Genomic DNA, 18,712 nt, shown 5'->3' with positions numbered 1-18,712 from the left:
AAGTGCAGGAAATCCCAGTCATTAAGTGCCACAAGTTGGTCAGGATTCAGGATATCCATAATCAATATACATGAAATCCATTTGCATTAGTGAATGAATTTCATTCATATTCAGAGTGGATATCTTAAAAATCCAAATGTCTTGTGGCGCTTGAAAACCAGAGTTGGCTACTCTTGTGCTAGAATATTTGGAAAACAGAATGAGCCAAGTACTATGGATCCCTACAGGGGCGGCCTGACCACTAGGCCACCTGAAGTGGGGGCCTCAGATGGCACTCTTCAAGGAGTGGCATCTCACACTTCAGGGAGCTGTATCTCCCCCTTCCTTCATCCACCCTGTTTGCGGCATTTATAGGTTTCATCACATTACAAACTCGGCAGCGGCAGTGATTCCCATACGCTGCCCTGCTACTGGCACCCACCTCTTCCATTTATTGCAGCTGCCTCTCTGATGTAATTTCCTGTTTCGTCAGAGGTTCCGGCAGCTGCAGTAAAGGGAAGAGGTGGGTGCCGGTGGCAGGGCAATCACATCCAGTATTTAAAGGTCAGAGACTGCGTATAGAGTTTGCTAGTGGACAGAATTTGAAAAAACTCCCGAGTCCAGGTTGTTTTCCAAGGACACATGAAGATAATTTTGGGACTGACAATACTGGACATTATAAATGTGGTGATTGTCGATTGTGCGGTATGTTGGAGTGTACTGAGTTTATTAGTTCTCTGGATGGTGTAATTTATAAGCTAAGAATCCATACTGATTGCCACGCAGATCATATAGTACTAAGATGCCCCTGCAAGATGATCAGAAAACTATCTGCCTGCATAAATGAACATTGTTCTGAAAAAAAAGAGGGGGCTCCCCTTGTGGCACACTTCTGAGCTTTAAATCACAGTTTCGATCAGCGTCACTGTTTTGTCATAGATCAAGTGAAAGAAAATGTTCGAGGAGGAGATCGTGACAAAGCACTTTTGCAATGTGAACAATGTTGGATTCACAGGATATGATCCTATGAATGGGCGGCCTTTCTATAATTTACCAGACCGCTTTTTTTTTTTTTTACATTTTGGCCTTTTAGTGGTCAGCAGACTGACGACATCCTTTTTTTTAAAAATTGCAGCACTATTTTGAATTCAGTGCTAGCAGCGCTAGCACAAGCATGCCACATCAAGAGCTAGTAAGCTGTTTTGTTAATGTGTTTTGGACATCTGTTATATTTATTAAAGTGCAAGTTTGATATATTGTTCTTTTGCAGATTATTTTTGAGCCCTAGGTTTTCCCGTCAGGACTGAAACAAAAGATGTGTAGTTTTTTTGAACATAATTTGTTGGAAGTCATGATAAGTGTTTGATTTATTTGAAAACTGGGATTGTTTTGAAATTATTTTCTTCAATATATTTCTGCACAAATTTATTTGCACAATGGTGCTGAAGGATTTTGGCCAATGATTATATGTTTTGTCTGGTGTGACATTGAGCAGCAAATAACATTTCACATCCTCAGACATTGTTTCTGAGGTCTTTTCCTCCTTCTTGCACTTTTTATGACATATATCTATTCACAAGCCTGAAAAATACAATTATTTTATTAATCTTTGTCCTGTCATCTAGTTCTTTTAGTTTTCCAACTATTCATTCACAGTTATATAACACCATGATAAAGGTCAGAAACCCAGTAGGGAAATTCAAATCATAATGAGGAAGTGGCTTGTCATAGGTCTATTGTCACTTATACTAGTGTAACGCCCCTTTGCCTTGGCACTTCTGGGTCTGGGGTCCAAGTGGACTGAAGCCCCTGCGAAGGCAGACTTTGTCAGACCCTCACGCACTCTACCTGGGGAAAGAAGTGTTAGAGGGTGGGATTACCCTCTTCTTCCACAGGAACCTGAAAGTCAAGATCTAAACCCCTATGGGAAGTGAGGCTGGCAGTTAAAATAGGCTGTCATGAAGGAATAATGACACCCTGTCTAGTCCAATATGACCATTCTGTAGCCAGAAGCTTACAGCTTAAACAGTTTATTCTTCAACTTGAAACCACAGGAACTTTCCAACTGCATAAACTCTCTATTAATTAATTAATTTATTTATTGCATTTGTATCCCACATTTTCCCACCTCTTTGCAGGCTCAATGTGGCTTACAATACATGAATGGTGGAAATATATTAGAAAATAAACATTTAGTGTTACAGAAGGATCTTGGTCAACATGATAATGATAAAACATGATAGTAATGTTACAAGCAGATATTGTAAGAAGTCCTGAATATATGTGGAGGAGTTGTGTGTATTCACATTGGTTGATCTTTGTGGTATGCCTTGTTAAAGAGATGGGTCTTCAGTAGTTTGCGGAAGCTCGTTAGTTCGTGGATCGTTTTTAAGTTGCGCGGCAATGCGTTCCATAACTGTGTGCTCAAGTAGGTAAAGGTTGATGCGTGCATTAGTTTGTATTTTAGACCTTTGCAATTAGGGAAGTGCAGATTAAGGAATGTGCGGGATGATCTTTTGGCATTCCTGGGTGGTAAGTCTATCAAATCTGACATGTAGGCTGGCGCATCTCCGTGAATGATTTTGTGAACTAGGGAGCATATTTTGAATGTGATGCGTTCTTTAAGTGGGAGCCAGTGTATTTTTTCTCGTAGTGGTTTAGCACGTTCATATTTTGTTTTACCGAATATGAGTCTAGCTGCAGTGTTCTGGGGTGTTTGAAGTTTCTTGATTATTTGCTCTTTACAACTGGCGTAGAGTGCGTTGCAGTAGTCTAGATGGCTGAGCACCATTGATTGTACTAGGTTACGGAAAACAGTCCTTGGGAAGAAAGGTGTTACTCTTTTTAATTTCCACATTGAGTGGAACATCTTCTTGGTTGTGTTTTCCGCGTGGCTTTCGAGTGTTAGGTGTCGATCGATGGTAACTCCGAGAATTTTTAGGGTGTCTGAAATTGGCAGGTTCAGATTTGGTGTGTTAATGGCGGTGAATTTGTTCTTGTTATGTTGAGAGGTGAGTATTAGGCATTGAGTTTTTTCTGCATTAAGTTTCAGCCGAAATGCATCCGCCCATGATTGCATGATCTGGAGACTATGGTTGATGTCATTGGAAATTCCCTTTAGATCTTGTTTAAATGGGATGTAGATCGTTACGTCATCTGCATATACGTATGGGCTGAGGTTTTGGTTTGATAATAGTTTAGCCAAGGGTATCATCATTAAGTTGAATAGAGACGGCAAGAGGGGAGATCCCTGTGGGACTCCGCATTCTGGTATCCATGGGGCTGAGGTATTCGAGTTAGATGTCACTTGGTATGATCGTGTGGTTAGGAATCCCTTAAATCAGGTGAGAACATTACCTCCAATTCCAAAGTAATCAAGGATATGTAGTAGTATTCCATGATCAACCATGTCGAAAGCGCTTGACATGTCAAATCGTAGAAGAAGTATGTTCTTTCCAGATGCAATCATTGGTTTGAATTTGGTCATGAGAGTAACTAGTACTGTTTCAGTGCTGTGGTTTGACTGAAATCCTGACTGAGAGTCATGGAGTATTAAGAATTTATTTAAATAGTTTGTGAGTTGTTTGGTCACCAATCCTTCCGTTATTTTGGTTATTAAGGGAATGGGTGCTACTGGTCTGTAGTTGGTTAGTTCACTGGCACTTTTCTTTGCATCTTTGGGTATGGGGGTGAGTAGAATGTTTCCTTTCTCCTTCGGGAAAAGTCCATTTTGTAACATATAATTTAAGTGTTTCGTTATGTCTGTTATAAATTGTTGAGGAGCAGATGTCATAAGGTTGTTTGGACATATATCTAGTTTGCAATGAGATTTGGCAAATCTTTTGAGCGTTTGGGAGATGATATCCTCTGATAGTGTCTCAAAGTTGGTCCAGGTTCTGTCTGCTGGGCAAATGCCAGGGTCTGGGTCTAGACAGTTAAGGAGTTCCGTATCGTCGATGGTACTGGCAGGTATCTTGAGTCGCAGTTGTATGATTTTCTTATTGAAGTATCTCGCGAGATTGTCTGCTCCTGGTGCGTCTTTGCTGTTGGTTGTGACTGGTGTAATGTCTAGCAGTTTATTCATGAGTTGGAAGAGTTTATGCAAGTCCTTGTAGTTTGGACCAATCAGTGGCGTTCCTAGGGTGGCTGACACCCGGGGCGGATCGCCGATGCGCCCCCCCCCCCCCGGTGAAACGACTGACACCCCCCCTCCGGGTGCATCTTTACCTGCTGGGGGGGGGGGGTGCCACGCGTCTGTCGGCAATGCTCGTTCCCTGCTCCCTCTGCCCCGGAACGGGTTACTTCCTGTTCCAGGGCAGAGGGAGCAGGGAACGAGCGTTGCTGACAGATGCGCGGCAACCCCCCAGCGGCGAAACGACAGACACCTTGCCCTGGCGAAACGACACCCCTTCCCTCGGGTGCATCTTTACCTGCTGGGGGGGTGCCGCGCGCCTGTCGGCTTCACTCGTTCCCTGCTCCCTCCTCCCCGGAACAGGAAGTAACCCGTTCCGGGGCAGAGGGAGCAGGGAACAAGCATTGCTGACAGACGCATGGAACCCCCCCCCCAGCGGCGTGCATGCAGGGTGGACCGCCCCCCCCCCTTGGTACGCCACTGGGACCAATTACAGTTTCGTAGTATAATCTTTTGGTTTGTCTTATGGTATATTTGTATTTTCTTTGGAGTTTCCAGGCGTTAAGTGTGGGTTCGTCTTTCTTTTTATTCCATGCACGTTCTAACCTTCTAACTTGTGTTTTAAGTTTTTTCAGCTCTTCATTGAACCATTGTATTGAATTATTTCTATGTGAGGTTCTGGTTTGGATTGGAGGAATATTGTCTAATATGGCTCTGCATCTGTCGTCTCATTCTAAGAGGAATTGGATTGTATCTGTTTTTATTGTCCATTCGTTATAGTAGATCTGTTGCCAGAATATTACTGGGTCTATTTTTCCTCTTGTGGTGTAGGTTTTTCGTTCTTGTTTATTCGGTGAGTCTTTCATTCGCCATTGGAGGGAGATGTTTGCTTTATAGTGGTCGGACCACGGTGCGAGTGTCCATTTTGTGTCTGTTAGTATAAGGTTTGAGTCGGGATCAAATTTGTGTGTGACAATGTCGAGTGTGTGTCCTTTGATGTGAGTTGGCTGCGTATTTGTCCTGTGAAGATCCCATAGTTGTAGGAATTCTTCGCATTCTTGGGTGCTTGTTGAATTGAGGTCTTCAAGGTGCAGATTGATATCTCCTATTATGATAAGATTTGAGGTTGAGACACAAGTGTTTGAGATAAAGTCCATGAAGTGTATTTGGGAGTCTGGCCAGTTGCCTGGCGGTCTGTAGAGCAGGACTACGTTAAGGTGTTCCTGCAAGTTAGGATGATTAATTCTTACCGAGGCGATTTCAAGTTGTGGCAAGATGGATTCAGCTGTGGTTGTTATGGTGAACTCAGATTTGTATATTATGGCTATTCCTCCTCCTCTTTTTCCGTTTCTTGTCCAGTGAGTAATTTTGTATCCTGGTGGGCATAGATCTAAGATTATGGGGTCTTTAAGGTCATGAATCCAGGTTTCAGTGATGAATAGGAGGTCAAGATTGTCTGTGGTGATCCAATATGTTATAATTTCTGTTTTATTTACTGCTGATCTGGCGTTTATGTACCCCATTTGGATTGGTTGGTAAGGTTCAGTTTGGGACCTGGTTGTGTTAATTTTTATTATTTGCCTGGTGCAATCTTTAAATAAGTTGTTTTTCTGATAATCCCAGTGGGAACTCCTGTATTCTCCTCCCTTATGGTATATTTTACAAGGTACTCTGAAACAGAGTGCCTATCCCCAAAGGTAGTTCCTAAAGGCTTGGCTCCTCTCCACGTTTCAGGTTCAGACCCTCCTGGTCTGATCTCCACCCAGGGTAACCTTTGATTTGGTTCACTTGGACTACGAAATGGGCTCTCCCTTGCTCCGATCCCATGCTCCTGGACTGGGTCTCTCTACTGCCCAACCAGAGCTCGCCTTCACACTTACTGTTTTTCTTAGCAGCAACTCTCCTTGTACTTAGCCAATGGATTAACTTCTTTTAAATGGGATCCCCTTCTCCCTTTTCGGGTCACTTGGCAGGGGCTTGCAGGCAACCAAAAACCCACAGCTAGAAAAAGAAACTCAACAAGAAAAACTCTCAAATACCCCTCGCTCCAAACCAAACTGGAGCACTATCTCTCTGCATTTTATTTCAGAACTACACCCCTTGGGCTGGGCTTCCTCCCACCCAAGGACTTCTCACTCACTCCTCCAAGTGACTCTTTACAGGGACTTACTCGTCTCAGTAATCCCAACCTAACAGAGGATTACACTAGCTATCTGAGGATCCATTAAAAAAACAAAAATCAAAACAAAAACCCTGTTTTGCCTGTAGTGGATATCTGTGGTGTTATTTTTCCAATAGCATTGAGCCATTCTCTTTTTGCTACTTTCCACATCAGATTTCTTCCCCTCCACCCAATTCTCAAATCCATCTCTCCCCTCCAAATCTACCCACTCAAACCCCTAGCCCTGCTCCCCTCTGGTCTCAATATCTACCCCCCCCCCCCCCCCAAATCCTGAAAATCCTTCTCCTTACTTCATAAACACACTCTGGCCTCAACATAATTAACCTTTACTAAAGGAACCCCTGCCTTAATATCTTTTCCCTCTTTTTGGGAACCATGCCCCTGTCCTATTCAATAACCTTCTCCTACCCCAGAAATTCCATCTTCCCTCAATATCTTCCTCCCATCTCAGAACCCCCTTTCTGGCTTCAATATCCTTCCTATCATGCCAGAAACCATGCCTCTCCCTCCCCCCCCTGGAATTTCCTCTGGGCTCAATATGCTTCCCACCTCCCTTCCCAGGAAGCTCCTTGACCTCAGTATCTGTATTATCATCCCTGGAGTCCACTCTGAGCTGATCTCAATATCCTTTCTCCTTATCCCTTCTGCTCAACCACAAGCCCACCGAATTTGCTGTTGTATTCCCGCACCTCTTTTCTTCTGCCTGGGGAGCCTGGGGACCTCTGCTAGCTTCACATTTCTGTCCGAACTCCTCTCTGCTGTTTGATTCTGGAAGCAGAAATCTCTACTGGCCTTGTGGTTTTGGTCAGGCTCCTCCTCCTCCTCCTCTTCCCATCTTTATCCCATGGAGCTAATTGATCCTTGCTGGTTAGGCTTCATGGTGGAAAAATTCAATATTTGAACCACAGAGCAGTCAAACCTCAGCTGCTTGAATTGAATAGGGCCATGTGGTTCAAACAGATAATTACTGAACCACACAGGGTTCCACACATGCAGATGTATTTTCAGTGGATGGGTTGTTGTAACAAACACCACATCACAATACAGTAACACAGTAAATGTTGGCAGATAAAGACCCACATGGTCCATCCAGTCTGCTTAACAAGGTGGCCAGAACTGTGCCCACCACTCTGTGCAGGCCCCAGGCACCCAGCCACCCATACTTAAACATTGGTTGTCAGGTCTCCACCATGCCAATCATATAGGCACCAAACATGATGGAGTCTTGGTTATAACCATATATCATCCACAAGTATTGCCGACAGTATTCAACTTACCAGTCAAGATGTATTCCCCCCCACCCCACACACACACACTGAATAGCACAGCATCCTCATTTGCAGCACGTGACAATAATGTGATCTTTAATACTGGAGTTGCCGAAGCTTCACTTGTCTTTTCTCATTTGCGGAACACAGACTTTAGAGGCCTGTCTGGCATTGACTTCAGTCCCCCAGCGCTGGAGTTACCAAATCTTCTTTCAGTCTTTTGTCATTTACAGGATACAGACCGTAGAAGTCTGTCTGGCATTGGCCTTAGATCCTCCATACTGCATTTGATGAATCTTCTTTTAGTTTTTTGGGGATACAGAATGTAGAAATCTGCCTGGCTTCAGCCTTAGTTCCCACTACTTTTGCCCAACATAACTCCTCTACAGCCATGTTGTTTCCATTCTCTTTTTATATAGACATCTCCTGTGTCAATCCCACACATTTTTGAATTTGTTCACCATTTTTGACTCTACCCTCCTGGAAGAGTGTTCCAAGGCATTCCAGGTATCCACTACCCTCTCTGTGAAAAAGTATTTCCTGGCGTTACTCTTAACTCTATCTCCCTGCGACCTCAATTCATGTCCTTTAGTTCTACTGCCCATATGTCTGTGAAAGAAATTTGTTTGTATATACCTTTCAAGTACTTAAATGTCTGTACCATATCACCTCTTTCTCTCTCTCTCTCTCTCTCACTCCTTTTCTCTTGTGTACATATTTAAGACCTCCAGTATCTTCTCATATGTCTTATGGCACAAAGCCTGTACCATTTTATCATCTTCCTTTGAACCACCTCAAGTTTGTACTTTTGTTTTTTGACTTTCCAGCTCTTCCTTCAGCACCCCCCTCAGGCAGTGCCTGGGCGCCATGGATCTCTCCTGACCTCCCCATCAGTATGTAACTGTAGGGGCAGTAAGTAAAACTTTTCAGGAGAATTACCTGTATGGTGCTGCTGAAAATTCACAGATAGGGTACTTATCTGTATAGCGACCGCCACTATACAAAGTGCCTTTGAAAATTGGGTCATATATTTATGACCATAGTAATCTGGAATTGGCAGTGACATCATTTAGAGTAGCTGAGTATCTAATTGCAAAGGCTAAAGGACACTGAATGGTTGGGTGATCATCCATGACTAAGTCCTGGAAGGCACTGTTTCAACTTGCCCCTCAGAGCTCGAGTGGAAGTAGGATAGGTCAACCCCCCATACACACACACACACAGTAGCCCCCTAATTGGTCCTGCACATGTGCCATGGGGCTGGCTACAGTCACTTAAGAAGCAGCCTTTCTTCTTCATTAGGTCACTTAAGTTAGGTTCATTAAACCTGGCAATGAAAGTGACCCGATTGTCTCCCAGTGGCAAAAATGATACACGGCCCTCCTGATAGATTAGCTTTGTAAGCACTGATTCTCATTAGCAGCATAGGCTGCACATGCATTTTTCTTGCTGAAAAATCTAATAAACCTTACTGTACCTTGGTTCTCCCTGGAGAGACTAAGGATTGTTTGTAGGTACAAATTCTGGAAGTGAAGATGATTCTTTGGAAATAGCTGACTACAGCATGGTAAGCTGCTCAGATAAAAACTGACACACAAGAAAGAATCCTGCTCCTGAATCCTGCAGTGGTTGGTATATTCTCATATATATTTGAGGCTGGAGGAATTCAGAGGCATAATATATTGTTTATTATAAGGATAATATTCAGCACAGCTAGTATTTAACTATAAACGTAGAGCATATATGGTTAAAGTTATATGCATTTTTAGTACACTAGCCATACAAGTGCCAGCTTTGAAAATCCACATTTAACTTTAAATGGACAAATATATGTTTAAAGTTATACCTACTATATATCTGTCAGCACTTTGATGGGTAAGTTATTTATTCAGCGGCTGAAATTCAACCATTGAATGTATGCCCCCAAGTTCTATAAATGGCATCCAAAGTTACGTGTGCAATTAGGCATGCAGTTAAGTGTAAGGTCAGTTATGTGCATAATACAATTAACTAATTGGTACTAAATTGATGATAAATATCAATAATTGACACAAACCAGCATTAATTGGTGCTAATTTGATGTAGAGTGTGTAACAGACTGACGCACCTCTTCTATAAACTGCGCACCTAACTTTTCTTTCACGCAAATACAAAGGGGTATTAATGTGGGAGGGATATGGGCATGTCAGGGGTGTTCCAACTATGCTCGCACACCCTTCATAGAATAGCTGAATTTATGCACTCAACTACCACATTTTAAGGAGCTACCATTTATGCTAGCCATAGACATGGTGTAAGAGGTGGCACCTATGATGCATAACTGTAGACTTATGCTAACAGATTTGGGGGTCCTTTTACTAAGGTGCGCTAACAGATTTAGTGCATGCTAAATCCCTTAGCTCACTTTAGTAAAAGGACCCCTTGGTGTGCAACTCTGCCATAGAATATTAGCTTAGCACCCAGTTTTTTTGGCATCTAATTTTTAGGGGTGCTTTTATTAAGCTGCAATAAAATGTGGCTGCAAAATGGCCAATGTCCTGTTTTTTAAAAAAATTAATGGCCATGCGCTAATGTTGTCATTAGTTTGTGGCCCTTAAAAATTCACCACGTGAGCACTTCCTGCCACCTATTTTGTAGGCAGTAAGGGTTCATATGGTATTCCTGCGCTAACCAGTTAGGGCTAGATTCTATATATGGCACCTGAAAAATCCACACAGAACAAATTTCCACCTAAGCATATTCTATAAGTGGTGCCTAAATTTAGTCACAGTATATAGAATACACTTAGTTGATAACCCAGCACCTAGAACTATGCACATCCATTCACACCAAGGAAAATGCGGCAAAAATGCCGGTGTGTAGATTTAGACACAGAGGGGAAAATTCTGTAATAGTGCATAAACATTTTGGAATGCCCACAAAACACCCATTTCCCTGCCCTTAACCATAGGAGCCAACTTTTCAAAATGATTGGGGGTGCTAAATTTTTTTTTATACAGGTGGTGCATTCCCCCCTCTCCCCCTCTTCCCCTCCATTCATATCCAGCAATTCTCCTCTCTCCCCTACTCTCTCTTCTCATCCATATCTAGCGAATTCTCCTCTCTCCCCTCTGCCCTACCCTCCCTCCCTCCATAGCCATCTCTCCCCTGCCCTTTCTTCCACGTCCAGCGATTTCTCCTCTCTCCCCTCCCCTCCATGTCCAGCGATTTCTCCTCTCTCCCCCCTCTCCTCCATGTCCAATAACTCACCCCAAGCATCACCTGCCCCTTTTCAGCCCCCCTCACCTCCAAGGTCCAGTCCCAACCCCAGCCCGACCTCTTCTCCCACAACAGTCCTCAGTCCTCGCATTCTAGCCACCCAGAACTTAAAACTCATCTTACCTCGGTCCTGGCAGCAGTGAAAGGCGAGCAGGCTTGGCTTCAGCCTTCCCTTCTCTCAGCTCTGGTTCCGCCCTCGCGGAAACAGGAAATGAAGGCGGGATCAGAGCTGAGAGAGAAGGGAAGGCTGAAGCCGAGCCTGCTCGCCTTTCACTACTGCCGGGACCGACCGAGGTAAGATGAGTTTTAAATTCTGGGCGGCGGGAAGGCGAGGACGGAGGACTGTTGAGGGAGAAGAGGGCGGGCAGGTCGGGCTGGCTGGGGTTGGAACCGGAACCGGAACTTCCGATGGAGGGTTAAAATATTGGGGGTGCTCGAGCACCAACAGCACCCACGGAGTCGGTGCCTATGCCTGTAACCATACCCCTTTTTGGATGCACACATTAGAATTTAGGTGCTCTGCATTACAGAATATGCTTAGCGAGTTGTGTATGTAAATTCTAATTATTGCCAATTAGTGCTTATTATTGCTTGATAAGTGCTGTTAAAAACACTGATTGACTTGTTAAGCCAATTAAGTTACCCACATTGTTATAGAATGCACTTGGATTTTGGCATGGAATGCTAGGTGCAAAATATAGAATCCGCTATAGAAATGATAAGTAGTAGTAGTAGTTAGTGCATGCTAATGTGGATGCACTAACTGGTTAATGCAGGAACACCTACTTTCCACCTCTCTAAGATGCCCTCCCTAATAAATTACAAATATATTTTAGCGTATGGATTAGAGTGCTCTAATTTGGCAGTTACCACAGGACATCAGTGCATGTCCCACAACACGCCATTTAAGCTGTGTTAGACATATATTAATGCTTAGCACGGCTTAATAATAGGGCTCCTTAGTGACCTATATTGAATTTACCCCATGCTGTTTTTTTCACCACCTTCACTCGCTCCTAAAGGATTCTCCTTTTCCAGATGGATAAACTTGGCTATTCTGCAAATAAAATGTCTGAATTTATTCATAAAACTGCTGCAATTTTTCAAAAAGAAACACAGTTATGTTTTTGAACGTTCACCTCTATAAGATGAATTTTCAACTGAAAACTTACACTTATAAGTTGGGCTGAAAATAGGGCACAAATTTAGGAGGCTCACTTAGGAGCATTAATTTAGCAGCTCGGCTTTTTTTGAAAATTGAACTCTCTCCCCCCTAACATTCAGAGCTATTTAACTGGCCTGAGACAATGACTGACCAGTTAAATAGCATTTCAGCACCTAACTGCTAGTATTCTGTGGAAGATAATTGGTTATCTCCCGCTGAATATTGACAGTTAGCACCTAGTACATAACTGGCTATATCATGCGATTTATTTGGTTAGGTGCCAATATTCAGCATCTAACCGGATACGTTTAGCAGTCAAATAGGACTGCATAAATAGCTGTCCTATCTTTGACCACTAAAAAATTAACCGGTTAGTGCTGAATATCAGCATAACCGGTTAACCTTTTAGCACTTAAACCCCCCCCCCCCCCCCCCCCCCCCAGATATTCATTGTCAATCACTGAAAAAGGCCCAGCATTGAATATCTGGGTTTAAAGCTCTGCCCGCCACTGGCTCAATATCAGGCCCCTGTGTTCAATCCTTGTGAGCAGTTGTAATGGTGTGACAATACATGTTTAAAGAACCTCTCACATGGAGAAGCTCTGATAAAAAAATGTTTTGCAACTAATATATGCTCCCTCTGGTTCTGAAATATTTTAAAACAGACTTACTGAAACCTACAGTCAAGATTAGACATTTTCATCTGTAGCTGTCAAAGAGGGACTATAATCCATAGACATGATGCTTGGTATTGAGAAAGGCTTATGTGGTTGGCAGCTGATGCTAACTGCATGTATCATTTTAAAAATATTCCCAGCATTTAAGTGAATATATTTTGTCTGGTCATGTTACTGAATGATACATTTATCTGGTTCAGCAGAGGCAGAGTTACAGGTGTTATGGTGAAAGATGGAAAGTTATCCATTTAAGCTAGGGATTTCCAAACCTGTTCTGGGAAACTCCCAGCCAGTCAGATTTCAGGATATCTATAGTGAACATATATGAAAGAAATGTGTGTGCATTGGAGGCAGTACATGAAAATCTATCTCATGAATATTCATTGCAGATCTCCCACAAACCTAACTGGTTGGCGGTTCTCCAGGACTGGTTTAGGGACCACTGGTCTAAGCAGTGATATAGAAGCAACAAGGCAAACAGTTCACAAGATCCAATATGGAAAACAGAAGAGGAGCAGACCATATGAAATCAATCATTATTCACCACTTTTGGCTTTCAGGTTTAAACAGATGTGTCCAACATGGCCATGTTTTGCCTGTACGCCTACCTCAGGAGCAAATGAATACCAACTGGTGTGAAAGTCCAAGCTTCACCAAAGTGACAAAAACTACTACTACTACTACTACTTAACATTTCTAGAGCGCTACTAGGGTTACGCAGCGCTGTACAATTTAACAAAGAGAGACAGTCCCTGCTCAAAGAGCTTACAATCTAATAGACAAGTGAATGGTCGGTCCGATAGGGGCAGTCAAATTGGGGCAGTCTGGATTCACTGAACGGTAAGGGTTAGGTGTCTTTAACCTGAATGAACACGTAGTAAGATCAGGCAAAACAACGGAAGAAGGTCCAACCCTCATGGATATGCAGCAGCAACAGGAAAAGCAGTGAGGCAACAAAGAAAGCAGAATTCGATGAATACACAAGAAGTTTTTAATTCATTCATAAAGTCCAATTCAAGGAAGACATGTGAAGAAGTGACTTAACATGGCTATGTTTCAGCATATATGCCTAGTCAGGAGTCCTTCTTTACAAACAGCAAAGCAATATCATCAATATATGTGCAGATAAAACGAAAACGAACATCAGCTGCTGGCGTGGTGCGAGCGCAGAGCAGTCGAATGGCGTCTCTCTTTCAAGAGTCACCTCTACACGTCTTCCTTGAACTGGATTTTATGAATGAATTTAAAACTTCTTGTGTATTCATCTAAACATGTTCAAACCTGTGAGCTAAAAGTGGTAATTGAGATTGCTTCTTTAATATGGTCTGCTCCTCTTCAGTGATATTCAGTCCCTAGATAGATAACGTTGTCTGTCCAAGTCTGAATGCATCAATAGCAGGTTTAACTTTAAACAGATAAGTTATCCATTTAAAATTACATTATACATGCATATTCAATAGTGGCAGTTATACTCCACCACAGAATATATGTATAACTTTAAATGGATAACTTATTCATTTAAAGTTATACAGGATCAGCACCAGTAAGCATTTGCCTCGTAGGTGAGAATAGCAGTCAATGCTGTCTGCATCTAAATTAGCAAAACTATTAAAGCATTAAGACATGCTATTCATATCATTATGAACATTAAGAGGTATGGCTTTATTTAATTATATATGAAATATACCCATTGTGGAGTAAATTCAGTAAATTAAGATCAGTGCCAAAAATAGCGCTTAGCGCTATTCTATAAATGGTGTTCAAAATTAGGCACCGTTTATAGCACAGAGCTAAGCGCTGGGAATCGCAAATACATTTAGTTGCAACCATTTACATCAACAAAACCTTGGTGCAAATCCCTATGTCTAAATAAGGTACAAATCCCCCTTACCCTATAACAGCGTGCATAAGTTATAGGAAACACTCTTGATCCGCCTATGTTCCTCCCATAGCTGTGCCCCCTTTTTGGAGCCACCTGTAATACTTATGCGTGGATCTGGGCACACATATTTTTTTAATGAATGCCAATTAGCAACAATAATTGATTGTTTGCTCCCAATTACTGACAATATTTGTCTTGCTATTCAGTTAAATTACATGTGCAAATTGGGTGCGCACCCAAATTTACATGTGCAATTTAAAGTGCCATTTAGAGAATTAGGGGTTTAACAAATTGGATGACACATACATGATAAAAATAGTTACAAATCAGAAGACATTTAATAGAACAATGTAAGAATGTCTAAAGTATATCCTTGGCTAATGATGTTAGCACATTTAAAAAACTCTGACAGTTAAACTCTATGGCCTACTTTAGATACAGTGTGCTCCTGATATTCTTAAAATATAAAAAGAGGTATCAAAACACCAACCTTCTCAAAATATTTGATTTCATAGTCCAGAATGACTTCGTTATGGTAGTCTGGCTCCTTCCAGGAAAGTGCTATGCTGTTTTGAGATGCCCAGTCCTTTCTCAGCATACCTATGAAGGAGGGTGCTGGAGAGAGAGTAATAGATTTTTATTGCATCCTGGTTTGATTTTGTTTTTGAAATATCTTTTTTTTAAACTTTGAATGTTTTGTGAATTTGGCCTTATCACTCAGATCTGGTAACATCAATTTGCCCCAAAGGCCCACTTTCTCAAAGACTCTGGGCCTGACATTTGAAACAATATAAATGGCCAGGAGAGGCTTATAGACATGTAAATCACCTGTCCAGGACTAACCAGGCATTTTCAGTGGCTCTTAGCAGGTTAGTGCTGCTGGAAATGCCCAGTTAGCACCCAAACTGAAACTGGCTATTTTGAGGGCATTCCTGGGGTGGGGTCAGCACTTGATCAGTTATTTGCTGATTTTCAGCTCTTAACCATCTAAGATAACCGCATAAATAGGACTGCATACAATGGAGACCTACTTTTATGCGGTTCTTCATAATCAGTTAAGTTCCAACTATGATACTTAACCGACCATGGTTTCACTGGCTACATATAGAAGGACGTTCAATAGCAGAGCCTGCATATGACCTGGCATTGAATTTCCGGGAATAATGCCAACAGCAGTAAGCAAAGCACTGATCACTGCTGGCTGAATATCGGGCCCTCTGTATTCTGTTGAGCTGCAGGGAAACCTTCAATATGTCAATAATGCATCTACTGGCATTTTCTTGTTGTATGAAGGAACTGAAACATATTAACATAACAGAGGTCATTTTACTAAGCTGTGGTAAAATCTGGGCTTAATGTGGGTTAATGCGAGACTTTCCCATGTGTTAAACCCAGATTGAATGCGGCATTGTTTGGAGCTTTTCCAGTTGTTTTAATTGCAGGTCGTGCACTAATGTTCCTATTAGCACATGGGAGCACTTCCTATTTAGGTGGTACTAAGTGCTCCTGTGTTAACTCTGCCTTATCTGGTTAACACATGAATGCCCGCTCTCTACCCTTGACATGCCCTTTCCAAACATATTTATAAAAAGTAGGTAATGCACGGGTTACCACATACAAACAGGCAAAATACTGCAAAATACTTTGATGCATTCTGCATGTGCTAACCACGCATTAACCCCCTAAATTCTATAAAAGTCGCAAAAAATTGTGTATGCAAATTTGGGCATGCGCCCAATTTGTGCATGCAATTTACTTGAAAAACAAGTTAATTAGTACCAATAATTGGCTTTTTATAATAATTGGCTTTTTAACAAGCAATTATTGACACTAATTAGATTTAAATGAAATGTATGTGTGGAAATTTAGGTGCGGGATCCACACCTAAATTTTACTTTCTAGTCAAAAAAAGGGGTGTCAGGGCAGATCAGGGGTATTCCTACTACTACTACTACTACTTATCATTTCTATAGCGCTACTAGACGTATGCAGCGCTGTACACTTGAACATGAAGAGACAGTCCCTGCTCGACAGAGCTTACAATCTAATTAGGACAGACAAACAGGGCAAACAAGAGATAAGGGAATATTAAGGTGAGGATGATAAAATAAGGGTTCTGAACAAGTGAATAAGGGTTAGGAATTAAAAGCAGCATAAAAAAGGTGGGCTTTTAGCTTAGATTTGAAGACGGCCAGAGATGAAGCTTGATGTACCGGCTCAGGAAGTCTATTCCAGGCATATGGTGCAGCAAGATAAAAGGAATGGAGTCTGGAGTTAGCAGTGGAGGAGAAGGGTGCAGATAAGAGAGATTTACCCAGTGAAAGGAGTTCCTGGGGAGGAATGTAGGGAGAGGTACTGAGGAGCTACAGAGTTACGCATGTAGTTAGAGAATAAGGGCATCCGCGCCTAAATTTACGCACAGGTATTTGCACCACATTTTAGTTGGTGCAAATGGCTGTACCTAAAGTTAGGCATGATTCCCGGGTGTATTCTTTAAACTGTGCCTAACCTTATGCATGGTTTATAGAATAGTGCTTTTTCAGCGCTGATTTTTTTTTGGTGCTATATATAGAATTCACCCTTAACGGCTGAACACCCTTTAGTAAACGAACCCCATAGTACACTGGCCCCTCTATTTTTCCCAGATATTATTGTCCATGCTTCTAAGGATAGATCTTACCTGCCAGCCACAGAAACTTGAGCACTTGTATGAAATTGGTCCTTATTAAAGTAAAATGATGCAATATTTTTTTGTTCCCTATCTTAGCATTATTTTGCAACAGAGGGCACTCTTTTCTCTGAACTGAGCAGGAGTCCTCCACCTACAGTCCTGCCAGTGGGGGGTGCTGTTTTACTATCACATTTTCAGCAGTGAGGGACAGACAAGCTCTGCAGGACTCCAGAGACCTGTCCCTAGTGATTGAAAACACATTACTGAAGCGCCACCCGCCACTGGCAGTTGGAAGACTCCTGCTTAGCTTAGAGAGAACTGTGAGAGGAGGAGAGGAAAGCCCCTGGTCCAAAACTACATTATCATGGATGGTTCTTTTGGACTATAAACAGTAGAACACAGAGAAGAGACCTCAAATAATTGTAAGCAACAGAATTCATTTTAAAGTTAACAGGAATATCAGATATTGGTACTGTCACCTAGATGACTGAGCAAATAACATGAAAATGGAAAGAAACAGAAGATAATTTGGTCATTACTGATCTTTGTGATAATTGTATAAGAAATCCATCTAATTTGTCTCCATCCATCAATATTCTATGCTACTGCTGTTTGCAAGAAATGGAAAGACAATGCAGAGTTAGAATGTTTCTGGTCTAAAATCTACATCACTGTTCCTCTTTACTTCCTTTATATTGTAAAGACATTTTATAGGTTATTTCTGGCATGAAACACATCTTAACCATGTAGTCACCTGTTTAGTACCCATGTTGCTTTAATTATTCCCACTGTAAATGAACCCCCCTAATCTCCTCTTTGTCCTGTTTGTCTGTCTTTAATAGACTGCAAGCTCTGTTGAGCAGGGATTGTCTCTTAGGTGTCTTGTTATGTATACAGCACTGTGTATGTTTAGTAGTGCTATGAAAGAGATAATAGTAGTAGTAGTAGTAGCAGTAGTGTGACACAAACATTAAGAATGTGTTTGTATGAAGAACCCAGAAATCTTCACTGCAGAGACTTTAATCTGAGTGCCTATGACACTTTAAAAATATGCTGCCACATACTGCCTGATAGTCTGATGTAGTGCTACCCATTGCTGCCCACTGTGCAACAGGAATGCCAGGTTTTATGTTATCAGCTTTCTGATCACACCTGAGTTCTCTTGGAAAGTCACAGGCAAACCTCACAGCCTGCAACAGACTATTGTGTTATTACAGGACCAGGACAAATATATTCAGCAAAATGTTTGGGCTATTTTAACTACCTCTGGATTCAATATGTGATGTACTGAAATATTCAATAACAGGCAAAGAATGCACAGCATAAAAACAACAAAGGAAAATTAAGTGTACCAGTGGTTTATCGTTCATTTGAAATTTGCTATACCACCTCCCCTGGCAGCATGTCAAGATCATCATTGGCTTCCTGTGACTTTCCACATGCAATATAAAATTCTTCTTTTGACTCTTAAAGCTCTAAGATTTGGCACCCCTTCATA

At 41.9% G+C, this 18,712-nt stretch overlaps 1 protein-coding gene across 1 annotated transcript in view; it reads right to left on the bottom strand.

The window, feature by feature from the left end:
* Nucleotides 1–18,712, bottom strand: part of LOC115470753 (ephrin type-A receptor 6) — a 426,374-nt gene that overhangs the window by 242,340 nt on the left and 165,322 nt on the right. Inside the window, exon 3 of the mRNA XM_030204259.1 lies at nt 15,034–15,158. Within this exon, the coding sequence (XP_030060119.1) occupies nt 15,034–15,158 (125 nt within the window). The remainder of the gene's footprint in view (nt 1–15,033; nt 15,159–18,712) is intronic.

Source organism: Microcaecilia unicolor, chromosome 5, assembly GCF_901765095.1.
Source record: "Microcaecilia unicolor chromosome 5, aMicUni1.1, whole genome shotgun sequence".
NCBI classification, from domain to species: Eukaryota; Metazoa; Chordata; class Amphibia; order Gymnophiona; family Siphonopidae; genus Microcaecilia; species Microcaecilia unicolor.
This window is presented reverse-complemented; position numbering and strand designations above follow the sequence as displayed.